The sequence below is a fragment of the Mus musculus genome, chromosome 16 (assembly GCF_000001635.26).
Source record: "Mus musculus strain C57BL/6J chromosome 16, GRCm38.p6 C57BL/6J".
NCBI lineage: Eukaryota > Metazoa > Chordata > Mammalia > Rodentia > Muridae > Mus > Mus musculus.
The window spans coordinates 35,153,915-35,180,886 of NC_000082.6; the positions used below are offsets into that span (position 1 = coordinate 35,153,915).

Sequence of the window (26,972 nt, forward strand, 5' to 3'; positions counted from 1 at the left end):
AGATCTTTGGATTGTGGGTTAGGAGACCTGTGTGGTGTATTCCAAGTTGGCTAAGTTCTTAGAGCCTCAGTTTCCACATTTGCAAATAGGAAATAGCTACACAGGCCCTGTCCCCCATCCGAGCCCATGGCTGTTACTAGAACCACATGGGATTTAAAACACATGAACAGGCAAAGGGCTCCTTATAAACGCCAGGTGTTCCCACAGCTGTCAGTGGTGTTTCCTCTTAGTAACTATGCTCCAAAGTGGTCCTGCTCGCCCCACCCTGGCTGCATCGGCCTCACCCACTGCTAGCAACTCCATCTTTTCCATCGCTGTCTTTCTGTGCCCCAGACATCCTCAGTCTCTGCATCTCCCTAGTTCATTTCCGGGTCTGGCTCTGGGTCCCTCCGTCCTCTCTAGGGACTCTGTCTCCAGTTCCCTGCGGCAGTAGCGGTCGGGGCGCCCCCCACCCGGCGCGCCCTCCGTTGGCACCGTCGCCGGGCCACAGAATCGCCCAATAAGAGCGCCGGACTCGAGTCTGACAGCTCTGGAAGCGGCCAATAGAGCCGGACCAGAGAAGGGGGGAGCAGCACCGTAGCTGAAGTTGGGCTGAATGGGGGTGGGGGAGAAAAGGGTAATAAAAAGAGGGGAGATAGGACTGGGGTCGCAGGACCCGATCGGGGGTGGATTGCCCGCTACCCAGGTCCGACGAGGGATCCGCCCGTTGACCCGGCTCCAGGCACCAGGGAGGGAGGGGCGCAGTGAAAATATAGGTGAGGAAGGGGAGCGGGGGTCCCTGCGGCTCCCGGGCCCGGCTTGAGTATGTTCGCGGGGTGCCGGGGCCAGGACGCGGGCGGCGGCAGGGCAGAGGGCGGAGGCGGCCGCACGCCGCTGTGAGCCGAGGCCCGAGCGGCGCGGGGGGCGGGGAGGCGGCGGGAGGAGGGGATGCGGAGGGCGCTCCGGCGGCGGCGGCGGCGAGCGGGCGAGAAGGGAGGAGCGGCGCGAGCGGCCGGAGCGGCGCAGGGCCCGAGGCGTGCATGGCGCGCCCGGAGCCGGGCTCCCTCGGGCCCCTCGGGAGCGCCCCCGGGGCGCCGCGGCTCTTCGGCCGGCCCTTATCGGCCGGCTGCTGTTGAGCCGCAGCCCTCCATCGCTGGATGCCGTGGTCCCCGGGAGAAGCCCGCCTGCGTTGGGGCAGAACGGCGGCGGCGCTGCGCCGGATTCCGCCCTCCGCGTAGTGGTTCTGCGCTCGGCTACGGTGGGCCAGCCGCCGGCAACGAGGAACCCAGGGCTTGCGGAGCTAGCGACTCAACCCTCGGGACCTGCCGGAACGGGCCGGCCTGCTGGGTCTGGGGGACAGGAGGAGACGAGAGGGGAAGGGCCGCACCGCAGGAGCCGGTCCTCGCCCCCGCCCCCTGCGCGGGCACGCCGGAGGCTCTGTTCGCCTTTCGCGGGGGCCACGCTCCCACTCGCGCCTCCGGAGGTGGGGGATGCGGGCGACGGCCCCCCCGGGCTCCAGGACCCTCCTCCCCGGGGCTCCGGAGCTCTTGCTCCGCCCGCCGCCCCCTCCCCCGTCCTCTCCACCCCCCATCCCACCTCCCCACCCCTCGTAAGAAAATAATGCTGGCAGGAGCCTGCACCTCCCAGTCGCTCCCAGTGCGCTGCGAGCAAAGGGCACCCGCTGCGTCTCCGTGCCGGGACCCCTGCCGAGCCGCCCTCGCCGCCACCTTGCTGGGAGAGTCGCTGCTCTCGGCTTAGGCAAAAGCCACGAGCGCCGCGCCCGGGAACTGCCAGCTTCGGAGAGGCGCCGCCCGCAAGGACACCTCTCCGTCCCGCCTGCTCCTCAACTCCCAGCCTGAGCTCGACGCGAGCCAGGAGTCCGGACATCTCTGCGTCCGGCGCAGCAGTCAGAGCTGTCCCCACTGCCACCGCTCGGAGCCAACTCCGTCTCGGACCTGGGACTCTGGACTCTAATTCGTAGCTACTTCTCACCTCGGGGCTGCGCTGTCTCCCCGCTAGCCTTCCCGTTGTCCTCCACCGCTCAGGACGGGGGTGCCACGATGTCCCGCTGCTGCGCAGGGCCCCGGGCCTCCCTCGACGTGTGACCCTAGCCTGGTCCCCCTGCTTGGCTGTCCGCCCTCTCCTTGGAGACCCCCGGCCCGGCCCCCGGGGGAAGAGGAAGAAGACGACGAGGCCGAGGGGGGGATGTCCGGCTCCAAAAGCGTGAGCCCCCCGGGCTACGCTGCACAGACAGCGGCGTCGCCAGCGCCCCGGGGAGGCCCGGAGCATCGCGCCGCTTGGGGAGAAGCCGATTCCCGCGCCAATGGCTACCCCCACGCCCCCGGGGGATCAACCCGCGGCTCCACCAAGAGATCTGGGGGAGCGGTGACCCCACAACAGCAGCAGCGCCTGGCCAGCCGTTGGCGCGGTGGCGATGACGACGAAGACCCTCCACTAAGCGGTGATGACCCTCTGGCTGGGGGCTTCGGCTTCAGCTTCCGCTCTAAGTCCGCCTGGCAGGAGCGCGGTGGCGACGACGGCGGTCGCGGCAGCAGGCGGCAGCGGCGGGGCGCGGCTGGAGGGGGCAGCACCCGGGCGCCCCCTGCGGGCGGCAGCGGCAGTTCGGCGGCGGCCGCAGCGGCCGCAGGTGGCACAGAGGTGCGCCCCCGCTCGGTGGAGCTGGGCCTGGAGGAGCGTCGAGGAAAAGGCCGAGCGGCCGAGGAGCTGGAGCCCGGGACTGGCATCGTCGAGGATGGAGACGGGTCGGAGGATGGAGGCAGTTCTGTGGCGTCAGGCTCTGGGACCGGCGCGGTGCTGTCGTTGGGCGCCTGCTGCCTGGCCTTGCTGCAGATATTCCGCTCTAAGAAGTTCCCGTCGGACAAACTGGAGCGTCTGTACCAGCGCTACTTCTTCCGCCTGAACCAGAGCAGTCTCACCATGCTCATGGCCGTGCTGGTGCTTGTGTGCCTGGTCATGCTGGCTTTCCACGCGGCGCGCCCCCCGCTCCAGATAGCCTACCTGGCCGTGTTGGCAGCTGCTGTGGGCGTGATCCTTATCATGGCCGTGCTCTGCAACCGTGCAGCGTTCCACCAGGACCACATGGGCCTGGCCTGCTATGCGCTCATTGCAGTGGTGCTGGCCGTCCAGGTAGTGGGCCTGTTGCTGCCACAGCCACGCAGCGCCTCCGAGGGCATCTGGTGGACCGTGTTCTTCATCTATACCATCTACACCCTGCTGCCTGTGCGCATGAGGGCTGCGGTGCTCAGCGGGGTGCTTCTGTCGGCTCTCCACTTGGCCATCTCTCTGCACACCAACTCCCAGGACCAGTTTCTGCTGAAACAGGTAGGGCCCCACTAGGCCACACTTGATTGAGGGGTAGGCAGACCTCGACCTGATTTTTAGAGAAAAGGGATGAAGTCTACACCAGTTAAAAGTGGTCAAAAGTAACCAGAGAGACAAGGCTTCATGCCACGCCACATCACGCCATGCCTAGCTTCTTTACCTACTAAAGACTACTCTTGTAAGGCTTGTAATGCTGTTGGCCTGGTAGAAGACATTCCTCGAACTAGTCACAATTGCCAACTTAAGCAAGAAAGGGGGATTTGAGAAATGTTCAGAGTCCCTATTTCTCTCAGAACTTCTGGTCCTGTATAAACAACACTCCCAACCTAAGTGGCTGGACCCTCTAGCAGCCGACCCCTCCTGAGCTCCTCTGGGTTTGTTAGCTAGTCCCTGGTTCCAGCCTTGTGGAAGACTGTCGCCCAGTCTTAAGGAGGAGGCTGTAACCCTGCCCCCTGAGGCTGGACTGCTGGGAGTTGTTGAGCTCTTTAAGCAGGACTGATTAAGTTAGCTTTCTCTTCCAAAGTGACCCAAGCCACAACTCTGCCTTTAGCACAAGGGGTAAGGAGCTCCTGAGATGTGTGTGATTCCCATCCCCTTTCCAGCTGGGCAGAGCACCACACTCCCTTCCAATGGACATTCCTGGATGGTGCCCCGTAGGAACTTTATATCCGTACAGGGACCTGTTGGGCAAACAAAGGACTCAGAAGGACAGCAAACTTATGATTCTAACTGGTGACTCAGGCTTGACCCCAGGGTGAGACAGTCTCCCTGGTATCCACACCCTGTTCTCTGGCCCAGTCTATGAGCCCTATGGGGCCTGTTTATTTGTATGTTGCCCAGTTGGAGCATCAACTGGGGTCTTGCAAGTGGGTGAGTGTGGCTTTAGAGCGCACCAAACACTCCTCTACCTCCTTTGGTATCTGCCTCTTTTCACAGGCCCTCTTAACAGAATTCTGTTGTTACTGCTTCCCTCCTCCTTTCCATTTCTACCTTCTTCCCAGACTTTGATCCTATTGAATTCTGCATCCTTATGGGTATGCTCTTCTGAGCCCTCTTAGTACATCCTCAAATAGGAAATAACAGCCGTATAGGTTCTGGCTCTTCAGGAGGCACTGTGACTGGGAGGAACCTCTGTGGGTCCCAAGTTTCTCTCTTACGGTTGACTATGCCCCTTCTACTCCCAGCATTCTCCGTGTGGAGCCTCGCCTCTTGGGAAGATCTCCTCTCATGGCCATGGTGGGTTTTCTCCCCCCTGCTTGGTTAACAGTGGTCCCAGAGGCAAGTTGAAACACTTGTTCTTCTCAGCCACCCATTGACTTTGCTAGTGTAACCTCCTGGGAGTTCTGAGCTCTCTGTCTCTCTCTCCCCACCCCCTTCCCCAGGTATACTAGATACTTACTAGAGATTTAGTAACATCTCTCCAGCTTGGTTGGGGTCCAGTGAGTGGACCAGGTCAAATAGGTGGTAGTGATGTTTTTTTCTGACCGGGTATCAGAAAGGGTGGGGTTTAGAGATCAGCTTTGAGCTTGAGAGCAATCTTTTAAGCTATGGTCGTTGTTTGAAAGTGTAGCTACTGTTGATATGGAGCTTCAGTCTCAGATGGGCGTTGTGTCAGTGGGGGTGGGCACAGCTATTCTTTGGAAGGAAGAGCCTTTGGTTTGTGTGTGTGGCAGTGGAGGTTTCTAGCTCAAGGTATTTACAGCATCAGACTTGAGAGCCTGAGGTCTGACAATAACAGGAAGCAGTCCCGAACATAGGCTTTCGGAGATGGAGCTAAATCCAAGCTTCGTCTTAGCATGAACAGACTGTTGCAATCTTGCTGGCCAGATGGACTTTCCCTGGTGGTTCCTCAGGCTAGCCCTTCTCTCCTCCCTTTCTACTCTACCCTTCCACACACCAGGCTTCTTTTCCCACTGTGGTCTTTAGACTTTGTTATTGGCTGCAGGTTTTGGAGTGTAGGTTTAGACTTAACTTTTTTTTTTTTTCTCTCTAAGTCTAGCAGAGCTCCATAGAAATGGGCCAAGATGGGAACACAAACATCCTTTCTGTTTGGCCTTAGAGAAAACAGCACCTTTGTTTTTGTTTGTACTTGACTTTACCATTCAGATTATGCATCACCCAGAATGTGTCTTTCTTGAGTAAAAACTGTGCTGGGTGACAGGGAAACAGTCATGGACCAGCTGCCTCAGATTGCTCTAAAGCAGCAGGTGTTGGAGGGTGTCTGGTTAGATGGTAAGTTCTTTTCCCTAAGGAAGACACATACCCAGGACAGGTGGTGATAGTAAACCTATTCTGTATTTGAGCTCTGATTCCTTCCACTCCCCACCCCCACCCCCTGCCTCTCCACCCTGTGGTGTCTTGGCCATGCAGTAGGCTGACAGTAAACTGTGCAAACATTATTTCAAGTCTGCAAGGCTAACCTCTACTCTCCTATAGCCCGGGGGCTCTCAGCATGCTTTGGTGTGTACTTTGCCCCGCCCCTTTGATGCGTGGGCTCCACCCTCGGCCCGCCCCTTTGATGCTTGGGCTCCACCCTAGGCTTGGTTAGGGAAGCAGTACTTGGCTTCTTAACATGTTGGTCTTCACTTGGAAGACTACTAAGACCGGAGGTGCAGGGGCCCCTCTTGGTGGCACTGGGTGCTCCTTCCTCTCTCCCCACCTGCTCCTTCCCTCCTCCATCCACTCGCGCACCCCTGTGGATATCTGCCCACCTACCCTTTCCTTGGCCTTTCAGCTAGTTTTACCTCCTCCTTTGGTCTTCAGCCTCTTCTGTGCTCATGTCTGGCTGTCATGGTTTCATCCCCTCACTGGGGTACAGTAGGAGCGCCATAGGTTGTTTTTTTTCTCTCCTCCTTTGCCTGTTAGAGGTCCCTCTGCTACACCCATACCATAAATAACACTCGAGCATCTGCCAAACACATTCCTCACTTGTGTTAATAGGCTGCAATGATGCTGGAGCCTGTTGCCATGGTAACCTCATTTTTGTTTGACTGTATCCCACTCTGCTACATAAAACCTCTGTGTGCACTCACACACAAACAAGCATGCTCCCACAACTATTACCCATGCTTGTCTGTCAAAGAATATTTTGGAGACAATGTCCTTGGGACCTGTGTAGGTGAGGTGTTCGTTTGAACTCCAGAAGACGGTCATTTCTTCCTCCCAGAGATACCTTAGGAAGTAAGATGAATGGAGAAGCTCTTTGGGAAGTAGGGGCACCTTTCAAATGTGGGGTGTTTTATTTTGTGGCCACGTTAAACCTGGCTGGCATGGCTTCTGGGGAGAAGATTCTGTCCCTGTGTGTTTCTTGGGAGCTTGCTGAGTGAATGCCCGTCCCTGGGGACTTCTATCTGCCTTAGCTCCTCGCCCTCTCTCCCAGTCCCTGCCAGAGAAGCTTAGCTTAGTGGTTTCTCGCATGTCTTTTGTACCTGTTTGAACTGACAACTGTCACCAGTTGTTCCAGCCATGAGAATGGCACAAGGCACTGTGTGGGTGATGTTCTGTGACTGAGCACGTGTGAATGACTGCCTTACGGAAGTCAGGGATGGATGAGGATATAGGCCAGCAACAGAGTCCCATGGCTGCCCAGGGACAAGCATATGTGTATGTGCCTGCCTGCCTGCCTGCTTGTCTGTCAGTCAGTCTGTCTGACTGGTGCTGGGGTGGCTGGAAAGCCTTTCAAAGGAGATCCTTGCAGCTCTGACCTGCTTGTTTTGGGCTGGCATCCAAGGGCCCTTGCCTTTCTCATTATTCTAATGATGATGAATGATCGTTATTGACCTGAGCCCCCAGGGAATGCCTGGTCCACCCGCTCTTCCTATAATCTTTGAGCCTAGGGTCTGGGCTTGAGTGATCTACTCCCTTGTCCCCATGTTCCTAAATCCTGTGTGCACCACAGGACTATAATATCAGCTGAGAAGCCTCCTCCTCCCTCTGGAACATAGCCCAGAGGCCTTCTGATCAGCCATCATGGCCTCCCCAAAGTACTCTACTGCTGGGTCACATGGAAGGGGACACACTTACCCTACAGGCCCAGCACTGTCTTCCACCAGTTAATTCTTCATCACTTGTATTTCTGTGCAAGGGCAACCTGGCCACAAGTGAAGCCTGCAGGCTGGAGTCAGGGTTGACTTGAAGTCTGGAACAGAGGAGGGTCTGTTTGTCGCCCCCTCAATTAGCCCCTGGGCTAATTGCATTTGCTAGTTATATTTTCTAATTGTTTTCAATTCTGTTTTCCTTTTGCAGGCAGCTAGGACAGGTTACTTAGAGGGGAGTAGACGTGGCTCCTGGCAGGGCTTGAGCAGGATTGGAGGGTGGGCGTCTTTTGCTAGGTCTTGGGGTGGGGGTGGGGGATCAGTGGTCTGGGCCGGGGGGAGGAACCTGTTAGTGAGCAGAAGGTCAGAATGATCAGCTGCTGAGCTGGTAGGGATGCTCAGTCAGTCTCAGTTGATGTGCACGTAAGAGCTCATGTCTCTGCTGAGGAGCAGGGCGCTCACGTTTGTCTATACAGAGGATAGATAACCTCCCGAACCCCACTGTATAAAAGGGCTGGGACCCAAGTTGTCCTGTGTAGACAGGCCTTGGCCATGAGTCCCCGTGTCAAAGCTGGCAGTTGGCATCAGAATAAGACTGTGGCCCAGACTTGGGCCAGGCCACCTCCTTTCCTGAGAGACATGAATGGAACTGCCACTAGGATTCCAGCCGAATGTGGGAGTAGGGGTGGGGCAGGGAACCCCAGGAAGGAGTCTCCCTAGGTTATGCCAGCTCCTAGCTGGGTGACTTCTTGTTCACAAGGCCTATGTAATACCTCAGCTAACTTCTTCCATTTTGGGGTGGGCTCACTTTGGGATTGATTACTTCCCAGGAGTGTTGGGAATGGAAAGTTTGCTCTGAGAACTTTACCATGCTTATTCCCATAAGTCCTTTGAGTATAGTTACGTAAGTGATGTTCTAGCATATCCTTCTCTCATCCATGCTTATCAGATAGGGGTAGCTAGCTCGTGGAGGGCAAGATTAGTGTTCACTTTCTTTCCCAAATACAAAACGTAATGCAGTAAACTGGAAAGTCAAAGTTTTATATATACATACACACAGACACACACAGATGTACATACACAATGCAGGCATGCACACACACCTGCAAGTATGCTCACATACACACACATGCACCCACACATTTTATACATATACACATGCACACATGAGCACACACATGCAAGCATGTGTACACAGACGCACACATACACACACAGAGGTACACACACACACACACACACACACACACACACACTTACTTTAACCTTCTCAAGGTAATATCCAGGTGCAAGATGGGAAAGATCTCTATAACACTTTGAACAAAATCTGGGGTTTCTAGTTAATAGACAGTGAGCTCAAATGAGCTGTGGGAAAAGCAGGTAGGTAGGACTCTTGGTTCTGTTATAGGAGATCCAGTTCATAGGAAGGTTGGAATCTTGTCAAGTATAGTGTTTAATTCTAAAATTCAGAGGGAGGTGACTAGTTTAGTAAGAGGACTGAAGACCTTGAATTCTAAGGGGACAGTCGACAGAGTAAAGGGTACCACAGAGGAGAAATGAATGAGACAAGCTGTTGCTGTTGCTGCTGAGATTTCTTGTTGGAGTTTACAAGAGGTGCTAACTCAGTTTTGGTTGCTTCCCAGGATAGGTTTTAGGGTAGAAAATAATGGCATATTTTCACTCCAGGTAGGAGGCCTTTTGGCAACTGGGTTTGCAGTTGACTAAATAAGATGCTCTCTGTCAGTGGGGCACACGAGTGGAGCCAGAGGCTGCCTGCTAGGCTCCCTGTGGAGGCTGTGCTTGCCTAGGTTATTCCATCACTGAGCCTTAGCCTAGACTTACCATTATCCTCTGAGAAGATTTTGGAAGATGTAGATACACAAATGCTGCTAGAAAGTGCAACATCCAAGGGGCTGGGGTGGAGGCCAGAAATTGTTGGGATTTTTGTTTGTTTTCGTTCTAGGGATCAAATATAGGACCTTGAGTAACATAGGCAAGGGCTACACTCAATAAATCCCTCAACCTGAACTATTTCTCCTCCTCCTCCTCCTCCCCCCTCTTCTTCCTCCTCTTCCCCTCCCCTTCCCCATTTTCCCTCTTCCTCTTCTTCTTTCTCCCCTTCCCCCTCCCCCTCCCCTTCTTCTTCTTCTTCTTCTTCTTCTTCTTCTTCTTCTTCTTCTTCTTCTTCTTCTTCTTCTTCTTCTTCTTCTAAAAAAGCTTAGATCTACTACTCCAAGCTCTCCTGGTAGTGTTAATGAGCAAGAGGAGCTCTTTCTGGTTACAGCCAACCCTAGGATTCCATGGCTCAGTGTGCAGGGCAGGGCAGCTATGCCCTGGGGTTCTCTGCATTCCACCTCAGCAGTCTCTTCTCAATATATTCTTTCATTTCACACAATTGTAACAAAAAGCCTTGGTAGCAAACTTTTTATTACAAAGTAAAGTTTCTTTACTAAGGCTTTGGAGATTCAAGGACATGGTATCTACATTGGCTCTTCTCTCATGAGCATTGCATTCCAGCTTAATGAGCAGCACAGGCAGGAACCTGGGTAGCTAGAACCAAGTGGTCACATCTTAACCAAAAGGGACAGAGAAAGCTGGGTGAGGTGAAATGCCTGGGACAGCAATATAAACCTGGCAAAGCAGCCCATATCTTAGCCTTGTATGTGGAGGCAGGAGGGTCAGAAGTTCAAGGTCATCTTCAACTGGCTGGCTAAGTTAGAGCCATGGCTGGAAAAATCAGACAAAACTGCCAAGAAGTCACACCTCCACACCTAGAAGGTTAGAAACCCTTCTAGGGGCTCATATCTCAAAGGCTCCAAAAATTCCCAGTAGTGTCACCCTGGGGACCAACCATTTAGACATGATGGATCCTTAGAGAGACACAGACTATTCTCAGATCATAGTGCATAACCCCCGTTGAAAGCAGCAGCATCCTGCATGTCTTCTGAGTGGCATCGGGAGGGGCTGCTAAGTGTGTGCTAATTCAGGGATGCAGATCTGGAAGCTGATTGGATGACGGTAGTAGTGAACCTTCATGGGAGATGTCCAGCTTGTAATTGCTGCTCTCTTCTCAGTCCTCTCCCACCATTCTAGCCCATTTCCTGTTAGGGGCAGAGCAATCTGTAGCTACTGTGATGGGGAGAGGGCAGTAGAAAGAGGGCGTGGCTAGGGCTGCCTCTGGGTGTAGAAAACGCTGGAAAAGGAGTAGGACAGAGCATAGGAAGGGATTAGGGAATCAGGTTTGAAGGGGAGAGGTCAGAGTTGAGGAAAGGCATGAGAGATTGTTGCTGCTTGTATGGGGATAGGAAAGGCTTGGGAGTGGGGGCAGGGTTGCTACTGGGAACAAAGGGACATAGTCAGAGGAGGGGGAGACAAACAAAACATAAGGAGACAGAAGGAGCTTTGTTCTGTAGCCCAGCCTCATGTGTCAGCATGAAATGTGCCCCCCCCCCCCTTTTGCTCCGGGGGTTTACACACTGCGACTCTGAGGCTGAGGCAGCCTGACATCACTCTAACTTCGAGGGCTCCCTGGGCACTGGACAGTGTCACTAGGCTCACAGCAGGCAAGCTATACTTTCAGAGGGGTCCTGGGGGCTCCAGGCCTAATGTCTACCAGCACTATGTGCGTACATAGTAGGTGCTCAGTGAGGCTCTGAATGAACCAACGAAATGAATGAATGGGTGGTGGGGTGGGTGGATGTCTGCACTCCGCCGCCGACTCTAGGCTTCGCTGAAGTGCTAGACCAACACCTCCACAGAAGGAAGCCAGCCGCTCGGCTTGGAAGCCTATTTTGGTGGGTTGTAATCCTAAACTCCGAGCAGGGCTTCCAAAACCCTCCTGCAGCAATTTGAAGCGTGTGCCTTAGAAACGGGGCTGCGCGCCTGGCACTGCTGATACTATACCACTCCCAGCCTTCCCCATTCACTCCGGTAGCCATCTGTTAGTGGTGCCTCCTGTGACCCAAGGCACTGCGTTAGGGTGAAGGGCGGTGGATTGGTTCACCTGGGTCCCAGCTCTCCCAGGACAGCCCTTAGTCCAGAGTCTCATATTAAGCATATTCCTGAGAGAGCCTTTAACCACTGTTTCATAGATACACATACAGCCAGCGTTGAATACGTTTGGGAAGCATAGTCAGCCTTTTGCATCTGTAGGTTCTGCATCTGTGGATCCGACTACTGCAGACTGAAAATATTTGAGTCTGTACTGAGCACGTACAGACTTCATTTTCTTGCCACTGTTCCCTAAACAGAGCAGTGAGATAAAGTCACATAGCATTTATATCTCGTTAGGTGATACAAGGATCCCAGAGATGGCTTAATGCATGGGTGTATGTGTGTGGGTTCTATGTAAATCTCACACTATCTTATATAAGGGCTTGAACGTCTGTAGATTTTGGTGTTTGAGGTAGATCCTGGAACCAATCCCCATTAAGACCTTGAGGGACAGCTGTCCTGGGCTGAACAGAATTCCCAGGTTTAAAAGCTTTTAATACGTTACTGTATATAAGAGTTGCGAAGCAGGGGCTATTGCAGGAAGCCCTTATCAGATGTTTTTGATCCCATATGAGTTCTCCCTCACCCCAAGGAATATGGAACAGGGGACACTAGTGTTGGGTAGAACATACTACAGCACTCTCAGGACTTGCTCTCCATCCAGTCCCCTGCCTCTGGGATAGACCAACCAAGGACACCCGTGTTTGGCAGCTTGCCTCCCTTAGAAGGAGATTGCCCAGGCTCCACTGGCTGACTGCCTGTACATCTCATTTTCCATCTGGGTCAGAAATCCTATATGAAATAAAATGACGGGGCTGGACCAGGCTAGTGATATGTCTCCTTTATCTGGCTTCAGCTTTTCTTTGGACTTGTCTGCTGGCATTAGGCTGAGAGCAGGTTGGGCTTCTGCATAACGCTGTGGAAGACCTGGGCTCTGCTCGGTGTGTTTCTAGAATTCTCGCTTCAGGCTCTGAATGTGTTGCTGCCCATGGGGAGGTAGTAATGGTCATTTCAGATCGTCATTTTGCCTAAATGTGACTTCTTCCTCTCCTGTCCCGAATCTCCAAAATAAGGCATCTCCTGAGGGATCGGTCCTAAGCAGTGGCTAGGTACCGAGTCTACTTCACCCCGGGGCGCTGGCTAAAGCACCACGTGATTATTTGGTTTATTTGTTGAGACATTGTCGTATCAGGGATCCAGCTCAGGCCATGAGGCTTGTGCAACAAGCACTTTTAACTGTTGAACCTTCTTGTAGACCCTGCCTCATTTGATCTTAATATTAACCCAAAGAGGGAGAATCTCCCCCTCCCCCACCCCATCAGCCACTGCAGAAACTTGTGTACGAGGAGCCCATGAGCGTCCTGTAAGGTCCTGCCGCAGTATAGCCGCAGTATAGCAGACAGCCTGGTCCCTGACGCTCTCGGGCATGCGCCTTTGGCGTCTGCCAGTCCAGCTTCTCGCTCCTAGCACCCGAGGGCTTTGAACCTTGGGGCCTACTGGCAGGGCAGGCCGGAAGGGCTCTGACCATCCGAGTACCTTCCTTCTTTGTCCTTGGGGTGGAAGAGTCTAGTTTGGGGTGTGGGTTCTCCAGTTTCCCAGAGTTCTCTTGGGAGTGTTAAGCACTATAGTGACTCAAGGTGGTAACACGTTCTTCCTGCTCTTCTTCCTGGTTGCTTGCTTCCTTCTGGTTTGCAATCTCCCACCCCCTTTTATTGCTCTCTAGGGTTAACTCCCAGGTAAACCTTCCCCATTCAGATCCTCATCTCTGGGTCCTCTTATTAGGGGAAATCCAAGCAGACAGTGGGTCGGCATGACTTTAACCTGGTTTGGTTGGAACATGAGGGAGCAGGAGGCTGTGTGCTGGGGGCAGAAATGCATCTGGTGCAGAGCTGGGTGGCAGAAGGTACAACCTTCCTTGGGCTTGCCTATGGCTCCTCGCTCCTACTCGGTGGCTTGTTCATTACTGATGCGATGCTGGCAAGTCTAGGAGGATGCTGTGAAATTTAAAATATTTTTTAGGGAGACTTGTATTTGCTTCATTGACACTTAAACATCTTTGGCTTTATGTATCCTCCCCAGTTGGTCTCTGACCTCTCTCCAGATTAAGCTACTGTCACAAGATGACAATAAACCTATTACCTCAAAACAAGTTTTATTTTTGAAAAAAGAAGTGAGACCCCTTGGCTTAGGAGTTTTTTTGTTTTTTGTTTTGTTTTGTTTTTGTTTTTGTTTTTGTTTTTGTTCTATCTAATGTGGAGCTGAGAGAAATCCAGGCTGATTAGAGGGTGTGCTGGCCAGGCTGTGACAGGATGGAGCCAGTATGTAGCTCAGTAGTCTGTATTGTCCTGTCTTCTTGCCTCTCCCCGCCCCACCACACTGCTCCCAGCTGTGACCTTGCCTGCTAAGGTGGTGCATCTGGTGAATTCCACCCAGCTTTCTCCATCTGATGACAGCCCCGACGGCTGCACAGGTAGCTTACTTACTCACAGACACACATGTGTGTATGGCATGGCTGGGGACATGTGTCCCAAAGGAATGAGATGTGGCACTTGGCAGGGAGGTCTTTACCTCAAATAATGGAACACCTAGATCAAGGTCCCTTAGAGCAAAAGCTTCCTGATGCTTCCGCCCTTTAATACAGTTCCTCATGTTGTGGTGACCCCCAGCCATAAAATCATTTCATTGCCACTTCACAACTGTACTTTTACTTCTGTTTTGAATTGTAACACAAATATCTTATATGCAGGATATCTGATATTTGACTCCCAAAGGGGTCTTGACCCACAGGTTGAGAACCATTGCTTTAGCAGGTGCCTGTGTCTTCCTGTATGCTCAGTTAGCTCTGCCATATAAGCCTAAGAGTGAGGGAGGGTCAAAATCAGGGATTTTCTATCCACTTCCGTGTCTGAATTCTAGAGAGAGCTTTGAAAATACACCTTACTAAGGCCCACCCAGCCCATTTTAATTAAACTCCAGGGATGAGACAAGGTGTTCCCAGGGCTGAGATGTGGTCTAGACTGTGGCCGCAGTCATTCCAGATGGTTCAACTGCTAATCCAAGACACTAGCATGTCATGGGTGGCTGCTCCTCCTAGCAGCCCTGGGGTGTTCACAGCCCCAGTTGAGTGCGGCTCTGGCTAGTTTGCCTTACTTCTTCTCTTCTGTCAGTTTTCTCTGCAGCGACACTGCTGTCCTCCCATCCGGTAGTCCTGCAAGTTAGCATATGTGAGGGTCCACTGGACAGAGGTGTCACATGACCCCTCTGAGGTTTTTTTTTGGGGGGGAGAGGTAGAGGCTCAGAGAGGCAGAGTGACCTCGCTCAGGCTACACTGCTAGTTCTTTGATGTAGGAGGCACTATACACATCCAAATTTTAGACATGAAGCCGGGACTGTTCACAGTTGGACCCAGGGTGAGTCCTCTGTGGCCTTCCATCTTCTTCAGAAGCTGTAGCAGGCACAGCTGCACCCAGGCACTTTTTTGTTGGAATGAACTTTTTTTGGAATGAACTTTTTTTTTTTTTTTTTTTTTTGTAATGTCTTTCTTTCCTTCTGGTGTCTGGTGCAGATGGACATTAAATGAGTTGTCATCTTCCTGAGCCTGCATCCTGCCAATCGCCTTTGAAGAGCTCCTGGTGGTGGTTGATGAGGAGAGACTGGGAGAAAAGTCAGAAGTGATGCTAGGATTGCTTAGCTCTGGGGCGAGGTGGCCTCTGAGCTAGTCTTCTGCTAGATTGAGACATGGGAGGGAGGGAAGGGAGGTTGCCACAGGTACCTCAGGACTGCCTCCTGCTACAGCCCTGTGGTCAAGCATGGAGTTTCTGCAGAGTAACATCTTGTCGGTACACAGTTCAGCGCTCACTAGGGGAGTCCTTGGAGGATCTTGAAGCCACCACGACCCCCTGTAAAGTGCCCTTGATGTCGCTAAGCACATTCTGTGGCAAACCTACCTCAGCATCAATTACCGAGCAGGAAGATGACTCTGTCGAAGTTGATATTTTTATTCACTCTTTGAGAATTTCATACAATATCTTCCCATCATATCACCCATCCCTCAACTCCCCCCATACCCTTCTCCTCACCTCCCCACTCTCCCAACTTTGGGTTTTCTTCTGATTTGCTGTTGTCTCCCATCCCCCACCTCCCTCCCCCACCTCCCACCAGGTCTAGTTTGCCTTTACCCAACAGCTCTTAGGAGCACAGACTGCCCGGGAATAGGGTCACATGGAAGTGACTCCTGCCAACTTCATGCTCAAGGTTTTATTGCCACATTTTCTTGTAGAGCCGGGAAAGCTGTGCGTCCACCGAGCTTACCCTAGTCCCTAACCCTTAGGCCAAGTCTCTTTCCTGTAAGCATTTCACCATGCTGCATGGATGGGAGCCACTGGTCCCCTGACGGCCTGGAGTAGATATTGCCGGTTGGGAAGTGCCTGGCTTCCATCTCAGCCAAGAGGCTGCAGAGGCAGAAGGGCTAGTGCACATCTGGGAGAGTGGAGGAGGGTGGAGGAAGCCTAGCTCTGCAACATCTGCGCTGCAGACTAGATTAAAACCATTATCTTTTTCTCTCTAGGGCATACGCTGCTATTTGTTTGTTTCTTTGATTTTTAGAGGCAGGGTTTCTCTGTGTACACACAACTGTTCTAGAATTCACTCTAGAGTTAGGCTGGCATCAAACTCAGAGACCCACCTGCCTCTGCCTCCCGAGTGCTGGGACTAAAGGTGTGCACCACCACCATCTGGCGTGTTTAACTTTTGGCATTATAATTCCGTCATTCTCCCTCTCCCCCTTCTCCATCTAAACTCTCTCATGTATCTCTCCTTGTTCTCATTCAAATTGATGACCTCTTCATTCATCACTTGTTATGTGCATGATGTGTATAACGTTTTTTTTTTTTTAACTCTGTGTAGCTCTCTGGCTGTACTGGAACTCACTCTATAGACCAGGCTGACCTTGAACTCAGGATCTGCCTGCCTCTGCCTCCCAGATGCTGAGATTAAAGGTCTATCCCACCACCACGATGCTGTGTATGCTTATATAACTACAACCTGTTCAGTCTATATAATGTTACTCATATGTATGTTTTCCGAGATGACGATTGGTATTGGGTAAGCAGTCTATGTGTTCTTCCCTGGGGAGACTGTTTATCTTGCTCTCCACTTTCTTTACTTGCCTGTGGTTCTTTGTGTAGGGTTAAGGCCTTGTGAGCTTTCCCTCCATCTAGTTTGTCCTTTTAAGAAATTCTGTGCCAAGGGAAGAATCTAGAGCCTCATATGTAGTTAAGGCAAGCTCTACCACATACCTACACCCAAGCCCTGCACTGTCAATTTATCTTGGAGGGTTTCTTCCTCTTCCTCCCTCTCTCTCTCTCTCTCCCTCTCTTCCTCCCTCCCTCCCTCTTTCTCTCCCCCCTCCCCTTAGCTGCTCTCTGCTTTGATATATACATATTCACTGTATGTTACCAATTCTCTGGCCCCCACTTGCCCAGCTTTCAGGGGAGCAGGCAGTTCCCTTTCCTGGGTTCCATGAGGAGATCTGACTTTGGCAGAGAGGGCTCCCCCCGGACCAATATCTCCACACACCACCACCACCTATCCTCAGTGCCAATACGAACAGGGATCACTACACCAGTTCCGAAAGGGTCCTTTGTCCTTTCTGGTGCATTTCCATGGCATCGCCATTGCCAGAATGCATTACACCCTTCCTTAAAGTTTAGAGTCATGTGTGGTGCCTTGGGTGTCTGCTTGCATTTTTACAATAGATGCCTGGGGCTGGAGCTTAGGCTGGCTGCATGGGTTAACCCCAAAGAATCCACCAGAACTTAAGGTGTCGGAAGAGAAGGCACATCTACAAGTTTCCACCTAATCTCAGGGTTCAGAGGAGATGGCTTAAGTATAGTGTTTTTTAAAAATATTTTTTTTTGTTCTGGGGCTCAAGCCCAGGGCTTCATGCATACAGAGCACAGACTATCACTGGGCTCCCTGTCGCCTGGCATCAGTGTTTTGAAATGTTCTATCAGGCACCAAGATTGAAGACTTGAGCCCTGAGCCTCCCCTGTCAGCAGAGGGGTCATGTAGATGACACAGGAATCTGATTTATGGCTTTGTTGAAAGGCAAGTTGTTTATATCTACAGGGTTTATTGTGGTGAGTTAGTGGAGAGTGATGGCCATGGAAAATGATCATAGGCATGTAACAGGGGGAAACAAACATGCTTGAGGGTTGCTGGATAAAATGTTGTCAGGCAAGGCTGTGCTTTGGTATATTTATGCTGCTCTTATCGCTGGCAATTAACCCCAAATGTGACTGGATAAATGGCTAAGTTCAGTGCTGTAATATCTGCAAGAATATTTTAGAGTGAGTCTCAGCAGAGCAGGGAACCTCCACTTGGCCTTCTGGAAGTCCAAGTCTTTTAGCTGACAAATGCCTGTTGGTTGGTAGTAGCTCTTCCCTGCTCTCTCTTACATCTGTATGGACAAGCATCTTAGCCTCACCCTCCTTGGCTGAGTTCATTAGTTTCCATCTCTCTCTTCCATTGCAGCTTGGCTGTGTCTATCGTAGATGCTCACTGAACACCCATCAGATACACGGACGGCTTTGCCCCGGGTTACACAGCAGGCAGCTAGCAGTATTAGTTCAGCGCTGATGGACTTGCCTTTCTCTCTCTCTCTCTCTCTCTCTCTCTCTCTCTCTCTCTCTCTCTCTCTCTCTGTGTGTGTGTGTGTGTGTGTGTGTGTGTAGGACTTCATAAAAGAAGGTGACATGGTATTGGTGGTCACTGGGTGTACCACCTTGAGAGCTCCCTTCCTATCTACTCTGAGGTTAGCTCTTTCTTGCCACCTTTGGGATGGGGTAAGAAGGGCAGGGCATCTCTTGGGGGTCCCTGTGCTCTGGAGGGCAGACTGGGAAGCACCTGTGGCCTGGGCTTGAGGAGCACCTGGAGCAAGGGTAGATCCTCAAGGTTAGTGCTTGGCCAAGCATCACTTGTGGCCTGCCATGTCTCCCTTTGGGAGAGGCTTATCCAGGGAGAGTTAATTTTGGATTTTGCTTTACATTTATTTAAAAGTGGAATATTCCTTTAGCATTGGTGACGATGGCCTAGAAAAGCCAATTAGTCACCATCTGAGTCCTCCTGAGGGTGTGTTGCCGCCCTGTTCCCCTCCCACCTGCCATTGGTGGGGCTCCTGTAGACTTTTCCTTCACAGGCGCAGGGGATTGCACCTCAGCCTGGTCTGCTGTTAGTCCTCCAAGCAGGCTGAGGTGATGACGTGATCCCAGGTGATGTGATCCCAGGTTAGATCCTAGGGTGTCTGGAGAGTCAGCCCCATCAGAGTGGGCGGAGGCCTGGGTTTCCCACAACCTGTTTGGTTTGCCTTGCTTTTGAGATGGGCCCTGCTGTGCTGCCCAGGCTTCTCTGGAACTCCTGGGTGCAAGCTCTCCTCCTGCTATAGTAGTTGGGACCCTCCTTCCTGGCAGTTGGGGCTTCAGGAGCACACCGTGTTCTGTAAGGATACTGGGGGTGGTGGGGTGGTGGTGGTGGTTCTCACGTGCTCCAAGGTTGAGGACTGGAGCCCTGAGCCTTTGTCTTCATCAGCAGAGGCAACATGTGGATGCAGCCATCTGAGTGTGGCTCTATTGAGAGACCTCCTCCAGTCTTTGTTCTATGCGTTTGCTCTGCCTCTTTTCTTGAAGTTCAAGGAAGTCTCCTCTATCCTGAGATACAAAGGACAGACCTGATTACTCTATCATTACTATTTTATTTTTGAGACAGAGCTTCCCTCTATACTTCTGGCTATGTAGAATAAGCTGGTCTTGAATTTGCCAGCAATCCTCCTGCTGTGCCTTCTGAGTGCTGGGATTATAGGCGTGTACCACTGCACTCAGCTGCCTGGTTTCTCTTAAGGAGACTAAAAGATAGAAACTGCCCCGTTCTGCATTCCCTGGAGTGGGCAGAGGGTCTCTCTGTGTGTGCTGTGGGTGGTCACTGGGGTATAAGGAAAAGATGCTCACTAATGTGTCTGGTCCAAAGGTAGACCCCGGAGTAATGTGAAGTACCCTTTCTCCAGGGTATGCTGCTACGCCTGAGACTGCTGCGATCCCGTACTCAAATTCAAGTTGTGGTGAGGCAGGTGATGTAGGAGGGGCAGACATGGGGTAAAGCAGAGTGTAGAAAGGTTTCTAGAAGCTGGGCAGCCTGTGCTGCCACGCTGTGGGGCATATGTGACCCTCACACTAAGATTTGCTGTCCCTCACTTGCGCCCAGTTGGGACTGAGTTACTAGATAGTCTTACTGGAGGGTGTCTGTCCATCTGTCTGTCTGTTCATCTGTCAGTCAGTCTGTGTGTGTATGTGTATGTGTGTGTTTTGTGTGTGTGTGTATTTGTGTGTGTGTGTGTTGTATGTGTGTGTGTGTTTGTGTGTGTGTATGTGTGTGTTTTGTGTGTGTGTTGTGTGTGTGTGTTGTGGTGTGTGTGGTGCATGTGGTGTGGTGTGTGTGTATGTGTGTTTTGTGTGTGTGTGTGTGTGTTGTGTGTGTGTGCATGTTGTGTGTGTGTGTGTGTGTGTGTGTGTGTGTGTGTGTGTGTGTATTTGTGTGTGTGTCCTGACTTCCAGGCTCCTGGCAGAAACCTTTGGGAAGATGCTTTATGGGTGCATGTGGGGGTGGAGTGGGAGGAAAGGAGGAGGCGGCAGATATATTCCCGAGAAGAGATGAGTGAACTTTCTTTGCTTTCAGTTGTGGGGAGAGGTAGAGTTTTCAACCCTGGAAGCTGGTGGGGGAGTCCCTTTTTTTATCCTGTTGACTGATAAGGGTCAGGGCATGGGATGGGGTGGGGGTGTCTTGGGAAACAGCACCTCTGTTCTCATCTGTGTCAGAAACTCTAGTGCCTTGGGTACGGAGAGGAAAGAGGGGATTTTGCCCTTCCCCTTGAGGAATTTTCAGTCTAATAGAAATTTCTTTCAGAAATGCCCAGCCTATCACAGACAGCCTTGCCAAATCCTACCATTCACTACACATTTACCACCTACAATGCCAAGCATCTAGTGATTTACTGACTTTCTTTATCGCCCAGTAGGTAGGTGTTATGGTTTGGATTTGTGCCATAAAGTTCAGGGGCTGGAAAAATCCCCAGTACAAGAGCATCCAAGGTACATTGGTCAGGCAATGAGGTCACAAGGACTCTGGATTAATGCTGTTAGCATGGGAATGGGGCCCAGGCAAATGGAGGAGTTCTGCCCACATCCCTGCTCCAGCGTTCAGAACTACAGCCGTAGGCACCGCTGCTCGTTACGTCTGCGGTATGCTTTTACAGAAGCACAAGTTAAACTAGGCAGGGGATGCTGCCCTCTTCTAAAGATAAGAACGTTTTACATATAAGGAAATTGAAATGAGTGACACAGTGCTCACACTTTAAGCTGGTGCCCCATTGGTTCCCAAACCCGTTCATACCAGGACTCCTAAGAGGTCTGTTTAAAAATCCTATTCATTCCACTGTGTATTAGTCAAGGTTATCTAGAGTGACAGACCTTATATGATGAATCAATCTCTCTTTCTCTTTTTCTTTTTCTCTCTCTCTTTCTCTCTCTCAATCTCTCTCTCTATATATGTATATATGTATGTGTGTATATATGGATATATATGTATATGTGTGTATGCATATATATGTATGTGTGTATATATACATATAAATATACACACACATATATATATGAGGGATTTATTAGAATGGCCTACAGGGTGTGGCCCAGCTAATCCAATAATGTCTGCCTATGAACAGAAGGTCCAAGAATTCAGTAGTATTCATTCCACGAGTCTAGATGTCTCCACTGATCTTCAGTATATATCAGAACCTCACAGAAGTAGTCTGTAATGCCAGTGAAAGAATGGACTTGTTAAAGAGGGCAAGAGGAAGCAGGCAAAGAGATCAAGCTTCCTTCTTCCATGTTGTTCATACAGGCTGCCAGAGGAAGGTGCGTCCAGATTAAAGGTGGGTCTTCCCACTTCAAGTGGTTTAATTAAAGGGGGAAAAATCCTTCAGAGGTGTGTCCAGTCATTTGTGTTTTAGTTCATTCGAGATGTAGTCAAGTTGACAACCAAGAATAGCCGTCCCACTCAGTCTCCTGTGGAAAAGTCTGATCCACTAACCGGAGAGCAGAGCCCAGCCACCTGCTTCTTAGGTCGGCACCCATATTTGAAGCAGGTGACCTGGGAACTCTCCAGTGCCCTTCCCAGGCAGAGCCAGGGCTGAGGTTATCCAGATTTCCCATTCCTCAGGCTGGGAGTGTAGGCAGAGGCAAAATGAGTACATAGCATGCAGAAAGCCCTGGGCCGATTGCCTAGTACCTCGTAAGCTGGGACTGGCAGGACGTGCTTGTGAGTCCAGCACCTGAGGGTTGAAGCATCAGAAGTTCAAGTCTCAAGATCAAAAAGTCCCTCCATAGAGGTGTGGCTCAGCTAGAGGCAGGCTTGGCAGCAGGCTGAGGTGGGTGCAGCCTGTGGTAGGAAGGGACTTTCTGTAGAGCTTCTGCCTGGCCGTCCTCAGGGGACAGAGCTGGAGGAAGCTTTGGAGGAGGCCGAGGAGAATGTCTGGATTAGACAGTCTAAGCCAGAGGCTGGGAGCTAAGAAGCAGCCTGATAACAGGATGTTATGCTAGTAGCCAGAGACAAGAGGCCAACTAACATTTCCAGGTGGCATCGGGACAGCGGCTGTGATACGGCAGTGCGTGGCTGCAGTCGCAGCCGTCCTTACAAGACATCCAGCCCTGCCTCAGTTTCCACATCTGACAATGGTGAGATGGTCTCTGAAGGCCCTGTGTGTGTTACAGAGTGTGTATGGGGTGGGTGAAAATAGGAAAGAAAACCCACACAGGCCTGCAGTGGGATGACAGAGCCTTTCAGTCAGACAGCGCAGGTCTCAAATATTTTATCATGAGTCCCCAACAACTGATCTGGTCAGTGTCCTTCTGTCTTCCTGAACCTGGCATGTCCCCAAAAGGGATACATCACTTCTGAACTGGCTTTATTTTTGTTAATGTGACTTCTGTCTGTCTGGGGACCGGCATCCACTGATTGATGGACTGAATATTTGACACACATGTCTCTCATGTGTTAGGTACTGGGAAGCCAAGATGAAGAGCCCCTTCCCTTCCCTGGCAGACCTTTGAATGGTGCCTGCAATATGTACCCAGCAATTTCCTTAACCTTTTACATGGCCTATCTGGGGAGTACTGGCATTGTCATCCCCATTTTGGAGATGAAGGTGTTGAGACATGGCAGTCACAAGATCACACAACTCGGCAACCATCTCTAGAGTCTGGGCTTACCTGTCTGTGTGGAGAGATGGTCACATAGCCCGTTGGGCACAGTGTGGAAACAAAGCATGCTGGCAGTACAGGGAGGGGGTGGTGTAGCTTGCCTGGTTTCAGGAGGTCAGAGGAGCCTGGGGAGCTAGTTGGAAGCTGGGTTCAGTGTTGGCAGCATGAGGGAGAGCAGTCCTGGTCAAAGGGTAGCAGGGTCGAGGCTGTGGAGGGAGGAACCCCCATCCCCCACCCCAGAACCCATCCCAGAGGACAGGGAAAGATGTTCTGGGAAGGCAAGCCTGCCCCTCCCCCATCTCTGATGGGACAAGGGCTAAGAGGAGGCTTGGTGTCTATGCCAGGGGGCTGTGGGCGTGGAGTCACCGGGGATCTTTAAGAGACTTTCTGTATAGGAGAATGTTCACATAGTCTCATTGATTAGAGAGAGGTGCCTGTCTGGTCTGTGTGCATGGTCTCTCATAGGGAAGTGCCTGGAGTAAGGATGGGCGACAGGTAGAAGCCCTGGGCAATTATGTATTAGCTTCGCTCTGCCTTGGCAGCTAAGGGGCCAGGCAGGCTCTTTGCTTGCTCCTCTCAACCAGAAGACTGCCTCTCCCTTCAGGTGTCTAGGGATGGCTTCTTTTGTAGGACTGTGTGACTCCTACAGCGCCATCTTCTCTTTTCTTGGTCTTTAAATGTCCCATCTCAGCCTTTGTGCTGGCTAGTCTCATGTCAACTTGACACAAATTGGAGTCATCTGAAAAGATTGAGGAATACCTAAATCCCTAATACCGTAGGGTATTTTCTTAATTAGTGGTTGATGGGGGAAGACCTGGGCCCCACCCATGGTGGGCGCTGCCATCCCTGAGATGAGTTCTAGGATAATGTAGTTTGAGCAAGCCATGAGGAGCAAGGCAGTAAACAGCACTCCTCCGTGGCCTCAGCATCAGCTCCTGCCTCCAGCTATTTGAGTTCCTGTCCTGACTTCCTTCAGCGATGAGCTGTGATATCAAAGTGTAAACCAGATAAACCCTTTCCTCCCAGGTTACCCTGGTCACGGTGTCTCAACCCAGCAACAGTGACTCTAACTAGGACAGCCCCCTTCCCTCAAGCGAGGGCTCTCTCTCCATTCAGATGTTAGACATGCAGAAGTTCAAACGGCAACTTTTCCTCCCTGGGGAACCATGACTCTCTGAGGACTTCCATAGTCACACACCCAGGGACCCAGCCACCAGTCCTTCCTGTTGGTCACCGACTCACACAGGACCTGGGGACTATACTCATGGATGTAGTAGTCACTTACCCGGGCAGATACTGTCTTAGCCAGTGTAGTCTGAGGCTTCCTTTGCATGGGGCTCGCTGCCCGAGGCTCTCCCACGCTGTGGCCTCTGGCGGTCTGTGAGAGGTTTTGTTACCCTTCGATATAGGCATGTCTGTGTTAATGAAGTTTCAGGAGGCGTGTCTGGGAGAAGCAGGTGTCTGACCACCATTCCTCCCCTACAAGAGCCTGCCCTTTAGAAACCACCCACGGGTTGTCTAGAAACCTCTCTAGATCTCAGAATAAGATGCTGCTCATAAGACTGACCTCAGCTTTAGCTACCCCTAATTCAGACCTGACCCAGCCCTCTCCCCAGTTTACATAGGCCCCGGGGTGGTCACAGTTGACAAGCTGGTCCCAGTCCTAGAGCTTATGTTGTTTTCCTGGCCTGCAAACAGAATAAGGAAAGGGCCAGGGAAGGGGGAAAGCACCCTTAGCCTGGGACCTACAGTCTCCTTACTCAGGTTTCTTGGAGGGAGTACAGCGTTCTACCCTGTGTGCTCCCGCTCACACACACAGGCAGCTGAGACAAGCAATGGACGAGGACTTCACACTTTCTGCCACCAAGGTTCCGCAGAGGCTATGTGTGTATCCGGCAGTCCCCAGGCACAGTCATGCCCAGGGCCATACACAGCCCTGAGCATTCCCCTGGAATGACTGTCACCTCTACCCCCACTTTCTGTACTGAGGTCCAGAAAGCACAAGGCACTAGTCTCAAGGATTACCCTAAAGATCTGAAGGATACAGAAGTGACCAGGACAGAATCCCAAAAGGACTGAGCTATCCACCCACTGTGCCAGACAAGCCCTGAGAGTTGCAGCTTACAGGTTGGCAGACAGCCTGCAGTAGGGTTAGATGCCATGGGTGTGGATGTTGGAAGCCACGAGGCTTCTCCCAGATGTGCCTCATTCTGAAACTTTATTAAGGTGGGTGTGCCTGTATCGAAGGATAACAAAACCTCCCATAGACTGCCAGAGGCCTCAGTGGGAGAGCCACAGGCAGTGAGCCCTGTGCGAAGGAAGACTCACAGTGCACTGACTGAGACAGTATCTAGCAGGGTAAGTGACTACCACATCCATGAGTGTAGTCCCCAGGTCCTGTGTGAGTGGCCAGGTGGGCAGGACTCATGCCTGGGGTCTGTGACTATGATAATGCCCAGAGTGTTCCTCTGGCTGATTGAACCTTTCAGGCAGAACCAAGGGCTGGGCGGATGGTTGGAGGCCCTTTGAGAAATGGCTTGCCGGTTTCCTGCAGGGTCATAACCCTGTACACTTCAGGCTGGGCCATTTCTCTTTCCAGCCCTGTTACCCTAACTTGCAAGGCCCCCTTCCTGTCTACAGCATCTAGCTGTCTGGGGAGGGACTAAGAGGACGTGAGAAAGTACGGCAGCCCCAGGCCCTGGCCGATGGAGGCAGTCTCAAGACGGACCTTTTTTTCTTTTTGGCTAAATTAACATTTGGCATTTCAGGGTGCTGGCCCCATGCCCGGCCGCTCTGGCCTTCTGCCTGTCAGCTCCTTTGAGGCTATTTTTTGCTGTTCACTTATTTATTAACTATTATTGTTCCCCAGGACAGAAGGGCACATGCTGACATTCTCGTGCAAAAGCACACATACACACCCCGTCCTAACCTGCAGCTCATCAGGAAAGCTAGCCGGTGCCCACCAAGGGAAAGGACCAAAAGGATGGACATGCCTTCAGGTGGTAAAGGTGACAGGAAGCAGTATCTCTCTAGAGACAGCTCTGCCCTCCTCCTTTGATCCTCAGGGAATTCAGCATTCTCCTGCATGAGAGGTTTGTGGCTTCAACTTGGACCATCTTTCTAGCAGCAAACTGGGAGAATTCAAGACCTCTCTATAGGCTCTAAGGGAGCCTTTGTCTGATAGTAGTGTCTGATGACAGATGCCAGGATGGACGTGTAAACCCTGCCTGTTCAGAAACCATGCATGTACATGGGAGTGTGGTCCAGTCACATAGGCTTCTCAGCTCCCTGTCTCAATGCAGCCCATCTTCTCTGGGGCTGGGGCATCCCATGTCCCTCCACATTACCTGATACTGGTGTTCTCAAGAACATAGAACAATGGAGTAGCCTTCCACTGTAGCTGTCTGAGGGCTTTCCTGGGTCTTGGCCTTTGTGTGAGCATTAGGGACGATGCTCTTCTCTATTCCCAAAACCTTTAGGGACTGCTACAAGTACCGTCTGTGGCACATGGTGGCCAGGCCTGCTACCTGGGGCTGGGCAACCCATCCTTCCCCTCTTCAGACGACAGCGTGTCCATCTCTTTTTTGAAGGATGTGCCATCTGCTTTCTGGTCCGCAGGGATCCTGCTCTGTCTCAGGAAAGCTTTATGCTCCTGGGGCTGGACATTCCCTCCTGCAGAGGGATTGCTGTCTGCTGGGTGCCCTCCTGTGGGTCCTTCCTGCCTTGGTACTCCGTTTCAGTCCTTCTAGGACTGGTGTCATGACACGCCGATTGCAGGCGCTTGTCCCTGACAGTAATTGTAAGCCCAGTGATGGCAGAACCTCCAACTCCCATCCCCATCAAATGAGAAGCTTCTCTGGATGACCGCCACGGTTCCCCTAGGAGACCAGGAGGTCTGGAGGGTGGGCAGGGGCTGGGTTGATCCCCACCATTTTGAAAGAAGGCTGAGAAAGCTTTTCCCTTCTATTTGGGAAGGTCGTGTCAAGAGTAGCTGTTCCTAGTTGCCTCCTCCACTCCCTCTCCCAGCAGCCCCAGAGGCAGCACGAGGATGGCTTTACTGTAGAGGGTCAAGAGCTCGTAGGGTTGTGTTATGGCACACATATATGTGTGCTGTGTGTATATAAGTGAGGTGGGTGGGAGGAATGAGGTAGTTTGAGGGTGCATCCTCCTTGCTGTATAATAGCCCAGGGTGGCCCCAATAGCTGGCCTGCCCCTCACTTACCTCCAGGCAGGGAAATATTAACCTGTATTTAAAGTCAACCTGATACTCTTTCCCATAAGGACCAAGGCAACAGTTCTGTGTTCTGTGAGTCAGATT

At 51.9% G+C, this 26,972-nt stretch overlaps 1 protein-coding gene across 2 annotated transcripts in view; it reads left to right on the forward strand.

The window, feature by feature from the left end:
* The first annotated feature begins 579 nt into the window (after positions 1–579).
* Positions 580–26,972, forward strand: part of Adcy5 (adenylate cyclase 5) — a 151,250-nt gene continuing 124,857 nt past the window's right edge. Inside the window, exon 1 of one of the 2 annotated variants that reach the window (XM_030249085.1) lies at positions 580–755. Coding sequence is in view for 1 of the 2 variants with exons in the window: in NM_001012765.5 (NP_001012783.3) it covers positions 2,185–3,321 (1,137 nt within the window). In the remaining variant the exon portion in view is untranslated. Of the gene's footprint in view, positions 756–949; positions 3,322–26,972 lie in introns of those variants that run through there. The other variant, NM_001012765.5, reaches the window with a different exon arrangement.